Source organism: Lingula anatina, chromosome 3 (genome assembly GCF_051362555.1).
Source record: "Lingula anatina isolate TDL-2025a chromosome 3, LinAna3.0, whole genome shotgun sequence".
Taxonomy (NCBI): Eukaryota; Metazoa; Brachiopoda; class Lingulata; order Lingulida; family Lingulidae; genus Lingula; species Lingula anatina.
Genome location: NC_141769.1, coordinates 7,031,856 through 7,053,333, shown reverse-complemented (window position 1 = coordinate 7,053,333; position 21,478 = coordinate 7,031,856). Strand labels below are relative to the sequence as shown.

At 37.5% G+C, this 21,478-nt stretch overlaps 2 protein-coding genes across 2 annotated transcripts; one reads left to right on the top strand and one right to left on the bottom strand.

Annotated features, from left to right (window-relative positions):
- Positions 1 to 1,071: 1,071 nt before the first annotated feature.
- On the bottom strand, positions 1,072 to 7,834 carry LOC147762842 (uncharacterized). Its single transcript, XM_087009504.1, has 10 exons — positions 7,699 to 7,834; positions 6,465 to 6,610; positions 5,126 to 5,375; positions 4,556 to 4,672; positions 4,284 to 4,400; positions 3,939 to 4,058; positions 3,473 to 3,589; positions 2,912 to 3,040; positions 2,377 to 2,407; positions 1,072 to 1,893 (listed from the first exon to the last, which is right to left on the bottom strand). Exons 1-10 carry the CDS (start codon positions 7,760 to 7,762, stop codon positions 1,341 to 1,343), a joined length of 1,644 nt encoding a protein of 547 aa, XP_086865630.1. The 5' UTR covers positions 7,763 to 7,834; the 3' UTR covers positions 1,072 to 1,340.
- LOC147762841 (uncharacterized) lies at positions 7,819 to 21,130 on the top strand. Its single transcript, XM_087007891.1, has 10 exons — positions 7,819 to 8,075; positions 9,517 to 9,659; positions 11,652 to 11,895; positions 12,184 to 12,294; positions 17,013 to 17,132; positions 17,846 to 17,991; positions 18,971 to 19,214; positions 19,734 to 19,856; positions 20,800 to 20,919; positions 21,108 to 21,130. The coding sequence occupies exons 1-10, from the start codon at positions 8,012 to 8,014 to the stop codon at positions 21,128 to 21,130; spliced, it is 1,338 nt and encodes a 445-aa protein (XP_086864017.1). The 5' UTR covers positions 7,819 to 8,011.
- The last annotated feature ends 348 nt before the right edge of the window (positions 21,131 to 21,478 follow it).

Genomic DNA, 21,478 nt, shown 5'->3' with positions numbered 1-21,478 from the left:
TGTTACCCGTGAAAGCCACTTTTTATTTCCCGTTATGCGTGGAACCTTTTTAGTTAGTGGATTCTTTAAACATCACATTCTTGTGACTCGTGAATGTGGATTTTTATTCTCTGTCCTTTGTAAAACGATGTTATTATATGGACCAGGCATTATCAGAATAAGATATGCATAAGTTTTTGTTTACTGTGATTTGTCAATTGATGATATTATTTCCCCCCCCCCCAAAAAAAAAGGACCCTCTGCGATCAATCTGATACCCAACTACCAAATTTGACATTAAGCACAATTGTGTCATAAACAGGTTTAAACATATCAGAGATTCATCACCAGGTGGCACCCGTTGTGTGAGATTTCTTCATCATGCGACTCATTGACCTATTAGTACAATAATTACGTCGATAGCAGTTGCTCCAAAGCTTCACACCTACCATGATAAAAAGTTTCTAACACAGTAAAAATCGCACCTAGTTCCGGGACTGCTTAAGCATGATTGTATGTAGGTATAGAAGCTTGTGGCGGCCCGAAGGAAAATTTAAAGTTTGCAGCCAACGTTTGCGGCAATGAATTGCAGGAGTATGCGTGAAGAAAATTATTTTTGCTTATTCCCATCAATATAGTAGCAAATTTGCTGCAAAATTCCAAGAAGGAATTGCAGTCTGCAGCAAGCCCGATGTTTTGATAAGGCTGGGGACTTCCTTTTTTGTCAAAATACAAAACCAAATGGAAGTGAAAAAAAAAAAAAACGGCGCAGAGATGAGCACTTCCTTTTCTTCTGCAAAACATTTGATTTGGCCCATTTTTATAGCAGCACTTTCTACTAAAATACCTTTTTGTACTGATATTACAAATAATGACAAGAAAAGTTAACGGAACCTGATAGATATTCTTGCAGGTCAATCGATGTCACGGTCTGGAGGCATCATATGTGACAATGATTGTGCATATTGATTTATCGGTAAAGCTACAAACAAAGTTTACCTGTATCATATTTGAATAATACTGTAATACAGTGGTGAACCTTGCATTTATGATACAGAGATATTTGGACGCATAATACTTTTTATTGCTGAAAATAAAATCATCGTCAATTTATTCAGAATTTTTCTGAGTTTACAATTATAACATGGGTGATTCATTATACATAAAAACCTGGCGCGCACAGTGACTGATTTTAATTTTTGACACTAAAGTTCCAAATAAGACAAATGTCAATCTTGTATGATTCGTGTTATTTAAAAACAATTCCATGTGTCATTCACTGCCAATTATAAACTGAGTCAGAACTCATTAATGAAAGAGTTTACGATATTCTAGTATGTTGCTTCTGCCACAGATTGCTTCTAGCCAAAGATATCGGCTAGGGTTATGCCCTTCGTGCATTTTGCGTTATACAAATTATAGGAACCGATTCCAGACAGATAATAACTTGTACAGCAAAGATGCTGGTCAAATGCGTGAGTGGACAGTTCAGTGCCACATTCACTAGGCGGCTTGTAAAACGTGACCACTCGCTTGCCTGGTGGTGCGAAGTCATAACCAAATCTTTCGCACGAAATTTGTCCTAGGGTTTTCTTTGTGTCCACACCAGCTGAGTTTTGAACAGAAAACTTCTTTCCTAGACCAGCGTCGCCCAAGGTAAGTTTGGACAACCTCTCACAGTCGGCCGGGCACTCACGCAGTACCTTCAAACACGTGTACAAGTCGGGAATGGTCAGCTGGCGCCGCCTACGGGTTGAATAGAAGCCAGGATACCTTTTGGTGACGGGCACGGGAGAAGACCCATTGACCTCTTCTACCCACACATTACCGGACCCGTAGATAAGCGTCGGTAATTCATAGAGGATTGGCCCTGGGGACGTCTTGCTGATCTCAGCACGAACGCGGCAAAGACACCTGTTGAAAGATATTAATTCGTATCACACCACGATTCCTATTCTAAGACATACTTTTAGCTCGAAAGTTCATTTCGTTCTAAGAACCTTATCAAGTCCATACAGAAAGTTAATCCTGAGATCATTCAGGGCATGCCCTTAGGCTCCGCTCCCCATGTCTTTCAGGTTTCTTCACGGTCATATTGATAACTCTCAGGGCACCTTGACTACTTCCCACCGCCAACCGTAATTGTGCAACAAAATTTCGTACAACGGTAATTGATTACAGGTTTCAAGTTGAGAGTCTTTCTTACAAGGAACATCCAAAAAGCGTTGAAAGGCTGCAGGGGTGCCGATAGCTCACTAAAACTTTATAACCTCACAGTAAATTTCATTTAATTCTTTTTCGCATTTTTGTGATTTCGTCGAGTGCCTTGCAGCAAAAATAGTAAGCTTTATTCCTTTGGCACTGTGCAATAATCATAATAATAAATCATATATATACCTTTTCGCAGTTGGGTCGCTCCATTTTTCCACTGGAAAATAGATTAAACATAATATTAATCTGACATATACCCAGACACAAACTGTGCCCTACTTTGTCATGATATACAGTCGATATTTGTACCAGTTACAATTAAGAACAACAAAGGGATGCGAGTTACAAAACAATTAACTCTTAACTTAGCGCACTCTACTATTTCAAAGTAAAAATTGTACATATTCGTTTCTAAATCTAGATTTGTTTTCACAATGTTTAAGCCATGTAAACGGTTAAGTGCAGCTTTTGCATTTTCACTTTGTATAAAAATTCAACATTGAATTCTATAAAAAAAAGGGAATTTTGGTATGTGCCCTTTGCGGAAAGGTTGAAACGGGGGCCCTTGTTCCTATTAATTTACCTTGAGAGCTACATCTATAATTTATCTACCCTTAACCTGTTGCAACAAGTGTATGGAAAAGGATTGGCCGAAGCGTTTAGACTTTGTCGTGGGTCTTTTTTTTCCGAGGCTTTGCTTTTTTCACTCAATTTCACATACCTACACACTGTTGACCATCACCATAGAATCCTGGCTTACATTCACATTTGTAAGACCCAAAAGTATTGATGCAGTCAGCGTTTGATGAACACAAATTAGGAACAGTTTTGCATTCGTTGATGTCCACATCTGAAAATATCACTTTTTTATCAATAGTTCATAATTGTGAAGATATAAACAGAATGTGTTAGTTTTTCTAAGAATATCTTTCTTGTAAATGAAGATCCCAGTAGATCTTCACAAATCAATCTCCATGTTGCAGACGCTGTACCAATTCAGGAAGATTCTAAATCCTCCAAGATCCAAGTCCAATCTCAGTGTAGCAAAATATTCACTGACAAACTTATTAGGCTTATTTACATGTTAAATGCCAGCTTGCTTGGTTGACACATTTAATTAAGCTGTGGGTGGCATTTATCTTAATAACAAAACACGCAGGCTGATAGCCCTGCTGTTAGTATAATTCTCATTCTACTATTATCATTCTGCAGTATTATTTTGAATTGATGATTATAGATGATATATGCAAATACTGGCTATACAAAATTTTCATTTTCTCACCACATAGTTTGTTGTTTGAGCCAAACTTCAGGCCTGGTGGACAGTCGCACACTGCCCCGTGGTCAGTATCGTTACAAATATGGCTGCACCCTCCGTTGTTGATGGCACAAGACGTTTCTTGATGAATAAATGAAGGAACACGATACTAGTACATGTAAACTATATCTGATAAACGACTGGCTACATGTAGCTGGAATATTATTCAATGTTTTCATCATGTACTAGTACCAGTATGACTTACCACTTTTACCAATCCTATTACAAATTCATGATGCCCTTGGTAAATGAGTTTGGTTATTGAGAATGCTACTTTAATTTAGTATCAGTTTCCCAATTTATTAAATTCCAAAATATAAAGGAATGATCTGCATAGGTTTCATATTGTATTTGCTAGCTGCAATGACATGTTTATTTGGAAATCATATCTTTTTAAAATCACCATCCCGGATATACATGTACCACTTACTGCATGTTTTCTGGTCGGATCCAACCACCATGTTTGCTGGGCAGCTGCAGATGACGTCGCCGCTGCGATTTTCGTGACAAAAATCACTGCATCCTCCATTTTCTATTTGACACCTACTCACTGAAAATGTCAAAAATGGAATTACTTACTGTTATTAAATAAATTACTATATTGAATTATTGTGTTTTTATTTATTTATTTATTTATTTATTTATTTATTTATTTATTTATTTTTGTATTTTTATGTAAACAAAACATAGAATTATGCTCATTTATCCGCCACTTTCCATTTTGGGAATTTTATCAGTTTCTTTTTCAAAGGTCATTAAAATGATTCAAGCATACCGCAAGTCATGCTGTCATTCCCCAACATGAGGTATGTCGGACACGAGCAAGAAATATTCCCTTTGATAATTGAGCACTTGTGGCTACAACCTCCGTTTTCTATGGAGCATGGTGTGACTGAAAAAGCCCAAAAAGACAAATTGTCTAAGGTTAGGTTTTATCATGTAAATGTCCTTCTTTGGGTTGTGATAAAATTTGTGTGAAATCGTTATAAACTTTATTTATATAGGCACAGACCATTATACATGTATGAGTGTCTCTGAATGCCTTACCGCAGTCATTTCCAACTAGCACTAGATCCTTTGGGCAGACACATTTGAATTTCCCGTTGCTATGTGTGCATCCACTGGTGCAGGTACTGTTCAAGCAGGGGTCGCTTTTGTCTATGTCTGCAAATACAAAGCAAATCAAGGGCAGATCCAGGGGGTACATTGGACGACGTGCCCCCTAATATTATAAGCTTTGGTGGTACACCCATCTCCCCCTTTTCACCCCCCAAAAAACAGAATATAGCAAAAATAAGACGTCGCCAATGGGAACTGATAATATCATAGGTCAAAGTAAACAAATTAATGCTTAGCAGATCGGTGGTTTACCAGCATTTTCCATTGGCGAGGGCAAGTTTGTAACTGGCATTTGTAGACATGGGTAGAAATGAAAAGGTGCGGTTTTATTTTTAGAAAAATATTGGGCTTTTGGGCTTTTGTCCACAAATGATGGGTAAAACTCACTGAGAAGTACACGTACAAGAATTCTAACATTCATTTTTCATTCATAACTGGAGAAATAAGATCAGGAAGTAGTAATTGCCAATTTCTTTCAACACTAACATATTAATATACCTGTACAAAGAGATCTGTGGCAGTAACCATTCGTAAGGTGCGATGTCTTGTATACGAAGTATCCACCGGGACATTTCTTAATCCAAATAAAATCGTTTTTGAAGCTTGAAAGTTCAGATGGATTCGCGCAGCATTTGCTATCAGTCAAACGAGTACAGAGTGGTCGTCTCACAATACCATCTTCTTCTTTGGGATGACCGCCAAGGATCCACATTGGATAGTGCGTACCACAATGTTTATACTCCGGACACTGAAGGAATACAGAGCTCGCATCACTTTAACTATTCCTATTGAACATATATATTGCAAATAAAGTGATTTTTTTCATTTTATATATATTCTGTGTGCATGATGATAATATATATCGATATAAAAAGAAAAACAACAATGATAAAATGACACTCATCGTACATAGTACCCTTAACAAAAGCGTTGGGTTATAATAGATGCATTAGGCAAAAAATCTCACAATTACTTACACGAAAGAAAATGTAAGAACAGGCCTACCCAACTACCAGACTCGGCACCGAATGATCCTGAATTCACCGGTAGATCGGACCACACTACCCGTTTTCAAGAAGTGTATCAGTACGCTTTTTACAGTATGAGACGAGACACCGCTCTTGCCTAGTACGTGATGTGATAGTGACGATTCTCAGCGGGGTTGAAAAGTATTGCATCACCACTCAAAATTTGTTCGGGGTATGATACTGTGAAATGCGTACTGACTCACACCTTGAAAACGGGTAGTGTGGTCCGATATACCGGTGAATATACCTGAAGAAGTATGATCGAAGGTTACATCTTTCAGGATGGCAGCGTCAACTTTGATTGGATTGACTTAAATGCTATTAGAACAATAAGTGACGGTTTATCGAATAACGTCATCTTTGTCTCAATGAAACCTGATTGAAAGTCGAATAACCATTGCAATTGCTCAGGAGTTAATTAATTACCCATACTTACATCAGCGCGGGTACAAAGAATGAGTCGTTTCGGCAACTGGTGCATTTTAGTAATTTTAGACTGCATTCCCACAGATTTTAGATCGGCCTATCACCGTGGGGAGTCTCACTAGATTGCTGTCAGCTAAGCCGGCTTAAATGTCTATCCCGCCTACTAAAAGCTGTAAGGGGGTTATTAACTTTCGTGCCCGCTCGGCTGACAGCAATTTAGCGTGAACCCCCAGGGAGTTAGGTCGATCCAGATGGTGTGTTCTGACGGAAAATACCGCCACTCGACCCGTACCGTCCTTAAAATTGTTCAATGGCTAAATTTGTCCAAGATTGGAATTTGAATAATCACATTATTGATAAGGGAACGAGAAAGAATGTATTACCTTATCTGCAACTTTGTTGCCAGCAGCTCCTGCGATACGGAACCAACCAGTCCACCAAGCATATACATCGCAATGATAAAATGTTCCAGTATAGGTTGATATTCTCCATTTATCTGTTATTTCTATGTTGTCTTTGCACGGGTCCTCTGAAAAAGGTTTTTATTGTGTACTTCATGACCACAAATGTTAGTATGTTTTTTTTTCTTCCATTTTTTCAGTTTTCTTAAATTTCAGGCATTTAGTAAGAACTATGTACCGAGGTGCAACAACAGTAACTACCTATTGGAATATCAATTCAACTCATAATTACTCATGAATTTATTAATAATAAGCTCATTAATTATCTCAATTACCATTAACAAATCATCACAATTCAGACCTATCCTGGAGATTTCATCAAAATCCATCCACAACTATAGTCATGCATGCTCACAATCAGTGAAACAGACATATGGTTAACAAAATATTAACCATTAATTTACAGACGTATCACGATTAAAATTTAATAGATATTCTAATTATTAAAAACTGTACACAACTTTTTTCAAAATTAGACTAACATACAAACGAAACCAATACATAACATCATTGGCAGATAATAACTATTTTCAGATAATATTTCGTGACAGGCCTTGGAAGCAAAAAAAAAAAAAACATTTTTGGGTCTAAAAATACATTAGATGTTTTTACAAACAGTCGTTGGGTCTGAAATAAATGTTTTACTCGAATCATAAAATTAAAATTTTCTGTAAGTAGCCTTTATTCATCATATAGTTAAATTCTGATAACACACAATACATCAAATTTATAACGGTTATTATGAGAAACATCTGTTTAATGCTTTTGAAAGCTATGTTCGTTTACTCAAATTCTATATTAACACAGATACTTTGATAAATGCTTGTTATATATTGTGCAATACTCGGTAGGCATTATTCATTCGTATAACGGATTAAAACTACTTAAGTTATTTTTCGTGCCGGCGTCCAAACCATTAAACTAAAAAATAGAGCGTTAATTGTGCCCTTAACACCGATATAATTTTTTCATTTTACAATTGTGGCACCGTCTGCATGACCTCATCATTTAAAATGGTTTTACATTTAAATCCTATTATAAAAAAATATTGATATGATTAAATTTCAAATTTCCAAATTTCGTCTTTTAGTGAATGTGTGTATGTGTGTGTGTGTGTGTGTGTGTGTGTTAAATGTATAGCACGACATTGACTCACCGATTTCAGCACACGCAACGATAGCAAGAAGAACAAAAACTAAGATCCGCCAACCGACGCTCATTGTCTCTTCGTTATATTTGAAACACAGATTTGGTTACCGCGCTGTGGGTGAAAAGACTGAGTTACTTCACACTGACTAACAAGTTAAGGTAACATTTATCCGTGAGATTTTAGCATCAGGTCTAACTGATATGGCAAAACGTTACCATTGGCTAGCTTTTACGTTCACAAATACGTTGCGCCAGGAGAATGAGTCTACAAAAGCAGATGTGGTCGTTCCAAAAGACATTACTGTCTAAGAGAACCCTGAATGAACATGAATTTATGTGTCTGCATATTACTCATTATTGGCTCTGCATATTCGTCATCAGTAGGTAAGTTGTCCTCCTGCTGCAAAAATTTTGTTTTGTATATGAATTAGTTATTCTTATATGCACATGTTGGAGGTAAATATATGGGACCATATTAATATGCGTTGACTTTTCGACGAAAGGACTACTAATGATTACAACAAGAGAGCTGGGTTGTTAGATAGCTAGACGGATAAGCAAAGTGCTTGATAAATATATCATTTTTATCTAAATATGGAAAGATATGATTACTTTTTACAGAAAAAAATAAATTTAGTATCCAAAACTCAAATTTAACAGGAATGAACGATTGCTTGAAACGGTTTCGCACGAAAAACTTGTTGCAGATTGTAACGAGTAGCTTACGCCACGATTGTTAAATATTACAAAAGTTTTGGTATTAAGGGCTCTATTATAGTCTTATTTTATCTTTAAAAGGTCGTAGGGGACAAAAGGCAGATTGCATAAGTAGTTAATCTTTTAATAAGAATGAATAATGCTTACCGTGCATTTAAAAAAACGTTTACAACGAAAACTTAATTTTCTCACTAAGAATATCCCCGCGCTGTTCTCTTAAAGCTGGTAAAATCTTCTTAACAATTAAATCAGTGTTCGTCAATTTTGTTCAAACCAACATGTATTTCATATTCCATGCAGCAAGTATTCAGCACTCAGGGTATTTACCTTTTTCATTATGGCAATTCAAACAAAATTAATTGTCAAAACAATTAAATAAAATACTTGTCGTTCGCCTCTACGTTTATTTTGCTCTAGAAAGTGCTCGGTATTTTAATCTTCTCCTACAAGAACGGTATCTAACGCCTGTATCATTTAAACAGCTGTGACCACAGCTACAAATAAGGTTCTGTGTTGGGCTATAAGAGGCCAAAATGACCAATGACACTAGGGGCACTTGCGTCAGAATTCAGTGAAATTCTTAAAGTTAAGGGTTGTGAAAACTGCTTATTTTCAAGTCTGATATTTTTCATGTTAACATCGCATTCTCGTATATATATATATATATATATATATATATATATATATATATATATATATATATATATATATAGTCATTTTCAGCCCTACGTGGCAATTGAAAGGAGAATCAGCTCGTCAAGTTGTTTTCTGTATGATTAAACAAAATGATAAATCGATAAATTACTGGCGGCTCGATAAATGTTTGCTTGACGTAACTTATTACATTTTTAAAAAGATACAATTGCGAACGCATCCCGAATATGCTATTTTGGGTACTTAAGCGACCGAATAATAGATATCTGTGGCCAGAACAATTAATTTACCATTATTTCGTTACAATGAGACAGTACAATCTCTATCCACCTCTTCTTTAATTGTCAAAATATGAAATCTTTACATGATATACGGTGCCATATTATGTTACATATTAGAAAGGTAGGGAATTAGCAAAATATATATTGGCGTATATAATATATACCGTTTTCAGATGACCCATGTGATAACTACAACATACTGGATGAGGAATGGCGAGGTTATACCTCCACTTCATACAAATTTAGCGATACAAACCGTGTATGGCATGGCTGGTATAGGTTTATGGGCAAGGCAGGGAACAAAATGGTGGAAGAGGTAGGTCGCTTTTTGTATTTGTGTCGTATCTTCGATCGTTCAACTAAACTGCTTATTAATAATCATTGTCTGGAAGCTATGTTAACACCGTGATGCCACCTTTCTACGACCGCTTCATGCGAACACGCATTTTGTTTAACTCCTACAAGAACCAGACGCTCCCTGCTTTCGTCACATATCCGTGTTAACACAAAGCCATCAAATTTTAACCTTTAATTTCTTTAACATTCGGCTTGAACAACTTGGACAACAAGCATGCTTTTGTCGTTAGTGCCATTTGCCTATGGTCGCTGGGTGGTATATATGCAAGTGATGTCAACAGTCCCCAGGGAATGAGCTCTTGGTCTCAACCACACGTCAACGGTCAAAGGGGATGCCGGAGTTACTGTCTTCGTGTCTAGTTCACAGTTTCGTTTCTCAAACACGATAATTGTAACTCATTACACAGCCGGAAAAGAGGTGGAAGACGACCGGCAGTGCAGTGTTATGGCCGTGCGCGGGAACCGAGAGAATCGGCAATCTGTGACTTTGGCCGGGGGCGGATTTAGGCCGTCTTCTGGGTCTTCCGGAAGACGGTCAGATTTTGAAGTTTGCATTGACGGGTATTTAATTTTTCTGTCGGAGGACGTTCAAAAATGGAGGATGGATCAACAGAGATAATTTGGAAGACTGTAAGAAAATATCTCTGGATCCGCCCCTGTCTTCGCCGAAGTCTTCGGCGACCTGGCATTCTTCACTGCAAAAACTGTTGTCTCTCTCTGTCGTTTTTTAAAAGACCAGCGATCAGCTTCCACGGTCAGGATTAGCGGGTCGGGAGGGGGGGGGGGGAGTCACGACCCTTGGATGCTTCGTCTTCATTGTATGGTAAACTTAGTAATTAAATGATTCAAGAGAGGTTCTAGTGCCAAGAAACTACATTTTTCTATGTTGGGGGAGGGGAATAGGGGGATGGCCCTCGCGCCCATACATGCTACATATGTAGTCTGGAAGCCCGTCTAAAAAAAAGATTCTAGCAAGCAGAAACAAATGCCATTTTCAAATACGATTTTGACACTAGAAAGCAACGCTGTAGGTCATAAAAGTGGTAAAAATAGTGTCAGTGTTTAGTGCATGATACCTACATATATCTTGGTGCTAAAAAGATTCATTGTCACCCATAACCAGGCCTACCCAACTACCAGACTCGGCACCGAATGATCCAGAATTCACCGGTAGATCAGACCACACTACCCGTTTTCAAGGTGTGTATCAGATCGCATTACACAGTATCATACCCTGAACAAATTTTGAGTGGTGATGCAATGCTTTTCAACCCATCACCTGTCACTATCACATCGCGTACTAGGCAAGAGCGGTGTCGCGTCTGATACTGTGTAATGCGATCTGATACACACCTTGAAAACGGGTAGTGTGGTCCGATTTATTGGTGAATTCTGGATCATTCGGTGTCGAGTCTGGTAGTTGGGTAGGCCTGATAACGTTATTAATTAGAAGAGAAAGTTCCCTACGCACTTTACAACAACAATTCTTAGAAATTGATAAGCATTACTTCACGAGTCTTATGGATGTTTCGCTTATAAGCTGCAGTCCTTCACATGAACATCATTCAACATAAATTATGTGGCCTAATTGACATAAGACCAATGCCATGCCGATGCTTTCTTGTTATCTCGGATGTATTTTCTTTATAGTCGCTCACTTGAAAATGAGAAGAGAATAACATATTTAACAATGTGCAAAAAGAAAATCCTTTTCTACACCAAAATATATTTTTAGTGTAAATGAAATACCTATGCACTTGAAAGATATGATTAATCCCAAATGATTTTTGAAATTAGACAAATATAATTAATAGACTCCAGATAACGCAGAGTATTAAAATTTAACTGCTATACTGTTTAGATTCATGAAACATAAGACTTAAGCTTCAACTTTCTTTTGCCTGACAATCAAAATTTAATTAAAATTACACTTTCTGTTTATGCGTTTCAGTGCCGTTCATATGGGTGCAGTGGCGGGTACGCGATGCACATTTCTGGGGGCCATCCGGAAGAAACAGAAGGGGTTGTAAAGAGACGTCTCTGCACTTATCATAAGGAAAAGTGCTGCGCGACACAAAATCAGTACAGCGGATTAGTTGAGGAAGAATATGTGTATGTGCGGAAATGTCCTGGTGGCTACTATGTTTACAGTTTTCCAAATCTACAGTCCATTGGGAGCAGAGCTTTTTGTGGAGGTATTTATGATTATCTCTAGAAACTAATACCGCAATGTATTTAAGTTTAACGTAAGATACAGTCCTGCCAATTCATCAAAGAACAAATGAGGAAATCATTTGACGAGCAGATATCGAAAATCAGCACGCTGATTTAGTCATTCATCCTGATTCTTATCTTTGTATAATAGCTGTGCGACGTGTGCGATGTGTAGTCACTTTTGTGTGCCAATGCCCATAGTTACATATAATTTAACTTCGTCTTTGAACAGCACAGTGTTAAGTTGTTCTTTTCCTGGATCATTCCAGTTAGGGAGAAAAGTGAGACCTGCAATGATGCCCATTGCATCCTTGGATGTGACGTCAAGAATGGAAGTGCGCAGTGCACATGCCCAGCTGATGGTGCAAGTGATAAGTGCGGTACGTAAAGTAATAAATTAGCCATGCACGTCCTTACCATTCCATCGCAAATATGGAAACATCTTGATTTCTTCTAGTACCAGCGCCACACTGCGCTTGCTACTTTTTGGCAACTTTTTAGCAACCACATAATTTACCGGACGCTTGTGATCAGTTTGCAAGCTGAATATAAGGTCTTGACATAATTTGATAGGCAACCAGTTGAAACCCGTTTGCATCAAGGTTGCTGTATGGTACATATACAACATTGGTCAAAAAGGTTGTCCCACCCCCAGTTTCATGTGCTTTTATTTATAAATGATCACATCACAGGAGTTAATTGCTAGTATGAATGATGATTTTCATTCCATATACCATAACTAACATGATTAGTGGTACAGAAAATACAAACTAGGGGTAAAGATATCCATATTTAATACCATTTATTCACATTTATGACATGTACCCCCTCAATCACTGTCATTTCCACGGAAGTATAGAAATGCCCATTAAATTGAAATGGCACCACCAAATGTCACCAAATTTACACACATTTAACATTAGGGTGTGCTCGTTAAAGGTCACTGGCTATTAGTGTGAGTGTTTACCGCGTACTGTAATTATCTCCTGTAGACTGCGCCACTGCCTTCAACAAGGGTAACAATTCTGTTTTGTGGGATATTGCCCCATGTTTCCTAAAAGCTTGACGAAATGGTCTGGACTATTTGGGGTTTGGTTATCCTCTGGATTATTGGGCCAACTCACTGAAAATTTATCAACAAATATCTCGCTCCATTTGTAAGAGGTGACTTCAGGGATACTGCAGGCGTCATAGTGGAAATGCACTTGCTCACAACGATCGTCTGCTGAGTGATTTGTTGCAGAAACCCAATGTTCAGAGGATGGAGCAACCACCTATTAGCCCTGTTATTAACCTTACTAAACATCTGTGGAATAAACTGAAAGTTGCAATGCAAAGGAAAACCAAACTCTTAATAACCCGGCTCTTTAGAAAGAATGGGACAATATCTCATAAAACAGAATTGTTACCCTTGTTGAAGGCAGGCCGTGCAACCTACGGAAGGTAATTGCAGTACGTTCTAAATACCAACGCTATAAGACAAGGCGTCTTTAAAGAGCACACCCTAATGCTTAATGTGTGTAAATTTGGTGATATTTGGTGTTGCCATTTCAATTTAATGGATATTGCTTTACCTCTGTGAAAAATCACAGCGAAACGTCGGATTTGAGGGGGTACATGTAATAAATGTGAATAAATCGTATTAAACATTGATATCTTCACCGCTAGTTTGTATTTTCTGTATCATTAATCATGTTAGTTATGATATCTGGAATGAAAATCACTATTTATAACAATTTTCACCTGTGATGTGATCATTTATAAATAAAAGCACGTGATAATGAAGGTGGGACAACCTTTTTGACCAATGTTGTATCCGCAACCAACTAAAATGCCACATGGAAATCGTTGGTCAGCAGTCGCATACCGTTTGCTGGGCGATAAATAACGTTTCAACAAGCACTTGATAATTGGAAAACGGTTGTACCGATAGTAGACTATAGAGGACTGTACAAGAGTTGCACCGATAGAATGTCGACCGATCTTCACAAGATTGGACAGATCTTAAATGTTGCAGGCCCTCACACCAATTACCCATCGTTTCAACCCATCTCCATAATTCATGCTTATAGGTTTTGTTTACATAAATTCTAAAAAATAAATATTGAACACCGTTAATGAACCAATTGTTCGTAAGGCGCCGTGCAGTTATAAAAATAACTTCTTGTCCTTGTCAAATTTGTTAACCAGCAATGAGGCCTCTTTTGCCGTAATAATTATAAGCTCTTTTCTATCTTTCTTCTGCTTTGTTCATAATAGTTACGATCAGTGTAACGAAAAAGGATCACCACAGTGATAGGGAAAATTCCCAGCCTCTATGTTCAAATCATGGCATAATGACAAGGTATGTGAATTTAACGGGCCCAAAAATAATCACTTTGCCATATTTGGGGTTTATAACGCTCCCAATATTTAACACTCGCAAAAATGGGAACAGCCTGTTTTTTTTTTTTTTTTTACATTTTTGGGGACCCCCCTTCCGGGTTGATTGAAAAATTCAACGAAATATACGAACTGTGGCAAATTCATGTTTTTCACTTTGGTTTCTACTGCAAGTCACAAAAAAGCCTTATTATTAAATTAAGTATCTAAAAACATGACATATAAAGTATGTCAAAAGCTCTTCACTCATGTTAGCACTTTAAAGAAAATTTCCTGTACAAATCGAATGGTTTTACCAAAAAAATAATGTAAACTTCGTTGATTTTTCTCTTCAATGTAGGCACTCTATAACAAGTCAGGATTTAACTGTAGATTTTAAATACAAAATCTATTCTCTTTTTTCTTAAAAAAGAAAACTAGTAGCTTGAGAAGAAAGTCGAAAAAGTCGAATGAAGTTTAATCAGACAAGATTTGTTAATATTTCATACATAAATATATTCTAGTGAGATAAGTACACTTCGAAAGTACATTGGTATATAAACGTTAAAACATGTCGAAAATCCTGCACCATATGGTGCTGAAAGGGTATCATCATCAGAATGGCTTGACCGTAGCATATCCTTCAGAAAACATGCCCAAATAATTATTTCTTTATCAAAAAACACAAATTGCCTTGGTTTCGTCATTTACAGAAATGTATCAATAGTTTATTGTTATCAAATACATCATATACAGGTATTTAATGATAAAGAAAATTTAAATTGGCCACTAAGTAATTTGTTCCTGAGATACATCCGATTATTAAAGTAGATTAAATGAAGTGTGTGTGTGTGTGCGCGCGTGTGTGTGTGTCTCTTTTTGGAAGAGATGGAAATTGCGAGAAACCCCTCCGTCAACCTCAGATGTTCCCAAATATTAAATGATTAAAATGATCTCAAGTAATTCGACTACTTGATTTCGCTGATTCTCAATATATATATACCGGGTAAGTCCATCTAACTTTTTTTACTTATCAAAAGCATGCGAGCAGAAGAATTGGGATTTTATTCAAATCAGTCAAGCAACTTTAATCACCGAAGAAATAATTAGTAGATTCATTTGTTCTGACAAAAACACATAAACGAACTTAAATTCAAACCTTCGTTACTGTCGCTCTCAGCACTATCTCACATTCTCCAATCTATCTTGTATATTTTAATAAAAAATAAAGTTTGCAACTTGTCAAGAAGCAAGTATGCTGTATAACGTCTCAGAAAATGTCTCGGATATTTATTTTAAATAACGCAATAAATAGCTTACGGCTACTTTCGCGGCCTCACCCGGCATTTAAAAGTTGAAAAACAAAAAAATCGTGACGTCTTTTAGTCCTTTGCTATTTTTGTAATATTAAAAGGCCTCATGATAAGTAAGACGATTTGGTTATAAGAAACACTCAAATGCTTTACACGAAACATGGCAAGACTGCATTTTCTTTGAATGTAATTCGCAAACCTTCGTAAGGCCCCTATTTCACACAGACCACGAATCCCACGAATCGCCAGGAATTGACAAATTTCAGGATTCGGGAGGATTCGTGAGATTTTGCCAATTTTTTGGTCTAATTCGACACGAACACGATTCAGTTACGATACAGGTACGATAGTGTTACGAATATTCGTGGGATTCGGCTGGAATCGTGAGATTTTGCTTATTTTCTGGTCTAATTCGACACGCTCTACGATTCAGTTACGATACAGGTGCGATAGTGTTACGAATATTCGTGGGATTCGGTTGGAATCGCACGAATATTGTCCAGAAATTCACTACGATTTTTTGGAATCGGGAGTTCGTGGCCAAAACTTTGAAATTTTTGCCACGAATTCCCGATTGATCAAGAATTGCAATAACTGACTACGATTATATACGAATCTGCTAAGAACTTCACGAACTGATTACGATTCAACCACGAATCCTGAAATTTTCAATTCCTGGCGATTCGTGGGATTCGTGGTCTGTGTGAAATAGGGGCATCAAAGTTTTTGCCACCAATTCCTGTTGGTCAAGAAGTGCAAGAGCTGACTACGAATAGATACGAATCTGTTAAGAACTTCACGAACTGATTACGATTCAACCACGAATCGTGAAATTTGTCAATTCATGCCCATTCGTGGGATTCGTGGTCTGTGTGAAATAGGGGCTTAAGCAGGCACTGAGAAAAATATACTTGAAGTTGAGTAGGCCTACACAAATGTATCAGTAAAATAAAGGTGCATCTCGTAAAACCCCTTTAACGCAGCCTCATTTTTGTTGACATTAGAAACATTGATTCATACGCCCGTGAAAAATACTAAGTTCCAACATGGCAGACCAAGATAGTCAAAAACAATTACTTTATGTATTCTTTAAAAGTATAACAGTGATAGAGAGATACACCGTACGTACGTACTTTGAAACATTTAAGAATAAGATAAGTGTCCAGTTTTGCTGAATAATTTTTTCGCTCTTATTTGTTAAATGGTGTGAACGCCTGGTGGTCTGCGGGCTGAACTCGGAACCGAGAGGTCCTGGATTCTATGCTCATAGTCGAGTTTTTTTTTCTTAAAAAATCCAATTAAACATCCACCGGCTAGGAGTTCAATGTGATCTGATATCAACCTGCGTGTGACCGCTCTCGGCCAGTCGGGGAGCGTCATCATGTTCCAAATCATAATATATACATATATATTTGCTTTTACAGTAAATCCGTGTTTATATGATAACGGTGGATGCAGTGACTTCTGCAATCAACCAATCCCAGGCAGCAAAGTATGTTCCTGTCCCAACGGCACGGAGCTGTCAACGGACCAAAAAACATGCGGTAAATGATTTTGACGTCATTTAAATCGTAAAGCAAAAATGTAACTAGAGGTCCAAGAATTAAGTTATAGAGATTTTTTAACTGCTGTGGTTACGAAGCATTTTGCTCCGTCTTAGTAGGGTAGGGTAAGTAATATTTTTATAGAAAATTCTAGAGGAGCAGGTGTCTTAGAGGCAATATGGGTCAAAGCATGTGTAACGATATACACATGTATATACCTGTATTGGATAGGATTGTGTGAATTTCAAATATTTTGATTAACTGATGTTTGTAATGACAATGTTCAACATGTCATAGAAATCCTGTGCTTCATTCGAAGCTCTGGCTCTTCAGTCTAGCTTGGCAGTATTCTGTCACCTCACCTGGTAACTGAACTAACTCTGAAATGTACCAATCGCAGTATTATAAATGGATTCTACATTTACAAGCTTTCAAACAAGAAAAGAAACATGGCTCACTGTAGTACCTTTAATTTTTGTTGATGAAACTCCACCTAGGCTGTTTTGACTGTCATTTTGAAAATTGTCAATTTAACTACCTCAGTAATTGTTGTAGTTGTCAGGTTTGTGTTCAGCAGTAAATTTCACTTCATAACACACGTCATAAAAATTTGAGATTTACCCTACCCTAGTCTAACACCAGAGATGTAAAACTTCTCATTATTCAATTATGGCTGTTTGAATCGCGCTTTATACCTAAATACATTGTTCCAGTGGATCCCTGCTTGAAACACAGAGTACTTGATCAGGAATGGCGAAACGTTCGAGCCACTTACAATCAGCAACATAATGATGAATATGTCAGTTGGGAAGGCTGGTACAGATTCCAAGGGAAAGCAGGAAATAGAATGGCAGACACCGTACGTATTAAATGGAACGGCAGTTTGGGAAGCGGTGGGGTTGCTCAACGAGCCTAAGCTTCCCCAAATATATGTATATCTATACCAAAATGCACTACACACTTACAATATTCATTCAGTTAAATTTTTCGATATATATACAACAATCTTCCAAACTTTTCGTTACCAACTTTCCTGTACTGTCACCTGAGAAATGTTGCAGTAAAATCAAGGCCCTATTTTTATTTTCTTCTGCATCCCTTTTATTCTTGTTGTGCGTTGTTCTAAATTATGTTGTTTGGTTGATTTTTGCCTTTGTTAACAATCAAGGATCGCAACATTACAACTCAGTGAAAAAAGTGTATTCCAACTCTAAAAAATTAATGAAACACAGAGACAATAATAAGAATCAAAAGTTGCCGTTAAGTGCCAAATTTGAAGGAACAAAACAAAAACACTCGTCAAAGATTAACAAGCAACTAAAAATCGAATGTAGGACATGATCAGCACTAACATGTGTATCTCTAACACTGAAAACGGACCAAAATATTAACAATTAAAGACAATATTATATGTTTAACCAAAAATGACATATGCTTTGAAATCTGCTCAACATGCAACGAAGTTAAAATTGATCAAACAAAAACCCAAAGGCCGAGTACGCGTCCATTAACAACTCAAAATCAAGACATAATAAATGCTTAGAACACTCTCACGTATGTGGAAGTTGGGCGTTTAAACTTGTCTTTAATTAATTTATTCCCGTGGTTTAAAAAGCTCTTATCATTTGATAAAAACTATAAAAAAGTAAAACAAGTAAATTTTAAAGGTATTTACTTTGGCAGGTACATGAATAGTGAAAAGAAGAAACAAGTGACACTCCTTAAATAAATAACCAAACTGTTTATACACAGACACACGTGTGCGTGCTTGTATGCACACGCGCGCACGATAAAAAAACTTACTTTATTGTGATAGTGTGTTTACACTATTTTTCTAGTGCCCGCCATCTTCCAGATGTGGAAGTTACCAACAGATGTGGCTGTCTGGTGGGCATCCAGATATACCAGATGACATTGTAGAGCGCAAGATTTGTACCAGAACAGGCTCCTATTCTTACAATTGCTGCCCATCAAGCTATACTTTTAGATATGACATTGTAAAAGTGAAAAAATGCCCTGGAGGATATTTTGTGTATAAATTACCACAACTTCAGCTAACTGGTACCCGAACTTTCTGTGGAGGTAGGTTGTAATTGTACAAAATGGATGCCTGTACAGATGGCTGCAATGACTCAATTTTGCAGCCACAATTTGTATTCTATTTATACCGATAAAACGCAACACTTCAACACTGGGTTCCCATACTTAGATTGATCCATCTGGATCAACCTAACTCCCTGGGGGTTCACGATAAATTGCTATCAGCTCAAGAGGCTTAAATGTCTGTCACGCCTACCGAATCAGCTAGGGTAAAGATAATTACCCCTTACAGCTTTACTAGGCGTGACAGACATTTAAGCCGGTTAAGTTGATTGCAATTTAGGGAGACTCCCCAGGGAGATACATCGATACAAAAATCTATGGGAATGGTCTTGTCTGTACAATGAATATATCCCAAGACAATCGTTCAGTAAGGAGTGTACAGATCCTCCTCTGACTATTTGCTGACTTTGCTACTTAAACATTTAAGACGACATGCAACCCCTATTCATATTTCCATCTTTTTAGACTCTTCCATTTCTTCTGTTTCGTCCCTTTAAGCCACGAACACAAGCGATCCTTGTATGAACAGCACGTGTACTGGTGGATGTGAGGAAATAGATGGCAAAGCGCAGTGTACCTGTCCGACTGGTCAGAGTTTGGCAGCTGATGGAAGAACGTGTCGTAAGTTATATATATATATATATATATATATATATATATATATATATACTAATTTGGATCCCATGAACAGTGTTTTAGAAAGTCATAGCCTATCAGTAAAAGTCATAATAACTCTTCGTTTTGGCCAAAAATTGGATTTTCCTGGCGTAAACGGAAATTTTCCCGTACTTACCAATGGTCCAACCCCATTCCTGCATTCAAAGTTAGTCCAGGTTTTTTTCTAAACACTTGGTTTTTTCAGGTGTCAAATTTTAAACTGACGGAGCTCTCTCTGACATAGCATATCGAGCGGGGTTTTCTGATGACCTACTTTAAACCGCGGGAAAAGCAGACAACAACAATACTTTATTACAATAAAATAAGATTCATACGATATAATCGTCTTATTGCTCAGAATGCATTTATATCCACAACGTGTGCAGTTCTGGGCTATTCGTTATCCGACACACTGTACAAAAACTCGCAACTTATGTCTGAGGATTGTGCTATATCTTATCCCGCCACAAGTTATTTTGGTCTCGAATGCACGCGAGAATCCGCGTGTTGCGCCAAAATCCTTGGCAACGAATGCCTTGACGACCGGGAAGAAAGGCACCGAAAGCCCTATTGACAAGCATAGTTCTTAGTTTTACTACAATAACAGCCGTTTTAGTGGTGAAATGCAGTATAATATATTTCCGTGTGTTGTTTAGAATGTATTTCTTGCGGAATTTTGAATATCAAAGGAAGAGTTATTATTGCTCTAAATATGCAAGCGCGTGCGCTACTGCTTTTGTCCGAGGGCCAAAACACCAGCCAACAGGTGTCAAATTTTAAATACATAATTATTTGCCTACCCACTAAACATGATAGAATATGCTGATAAATCACTTATCAAACTTCATTCAGCATGTAATGAAAGATACTCTGTGTACAAAATGCATGTAATATTGATTATTTTCAGTTTCGGCTTGTGACATCAACAATGGCGGTTGCAGTCACATATGCAGGGTCAACGAGACTACTGATGCCATATGCAGTTGTCCACACCATCTTGTTTTGGCTGAAGACGGAGCAACGTGTGGTAAGTGTGAAGCCACGGCAGCTAAAATTAGCCCCAACGCAATGGAATACATCCCTCGAAAGATGTTTAGACCTGCACAGAGAAAATGCTTTTTTGTCTGTCTTCTTAAATAATTCCCTCAATTGCCACCCTGCTTGTAAATCACTGGAAACTCCCCTGTGTTATCAGAATATCGCTGGCGCTTCCAGGTACAGAAATACAGCAGAGGTGAGTTTACATTGGCTTTTGAAACTCAATGTTGTAACTGTGCTTGGTCTAGTTAAAGAGTTTCAGATATGTTGACAAAATTCAGTTATCTTCGCAATATCGCAGTAATTATAACCTGTCAAAGATCCAGTGCAAGTCATCAATAAGTATTTTACGTAGATTTGGATTCTGATTTTTAGTTACACCTTGCTTGTACAATAATGGCGGCTGCAGTCACTTTTGTATGGATGATGGCCAAGGTGACGTAACCTGCAGGTGCCCTGCGAATTTGATTTTAGGAAAAGACAACAACATATGCAGTAAGTAAAAAACAGAGTGGGAGAATTGTTTAATAATTCTCGGTGGTTCATAC

Coding starts and splice junctions, on each gene's coding strand:
- LOC147762841 (XM_087007891.1), top strand. CDS start 8,012: ATGAACATGAATTTATGTGTCTGCATATTACTCATTATTGGCTCTGCA. Junction 9,660..11,651: donor GGAACAAAATGGTGGAAGAG/GTAGGTCGCTTT, acceptor TATGCGTTTCAG/TGCCGTTCATATGGGTGCAG. Junction 12,295..17,012: donor TGGTGCAAGTGATAAGTGCG/GTACGTAAAGTA, acceptor TTGCTTTTACAG/TAAATCCGTGTTTATATGAT.
- LOC147762842 (XM_087009504.1), bottom strand. CDS start 7,762: ATGAGCGTCGGTTGGCGGATCTTAGTTTTTGTTCTTCTTGCTATCGTT. Junction 6,611..7,698: donor CGTTGCGTGTGCTGAAATCG/GTGAGTCAATGT, acceptor AACCTTTTTCAG/AGGACCCGTGCAAAGACAAC. Junction 4,401..4,555: donor GCTAGTTGGAAATGACTGCG/GTAAGGCATTCA, acceptor GGGCTTTTTCAG/TCACACCATGCTCCATAGAA.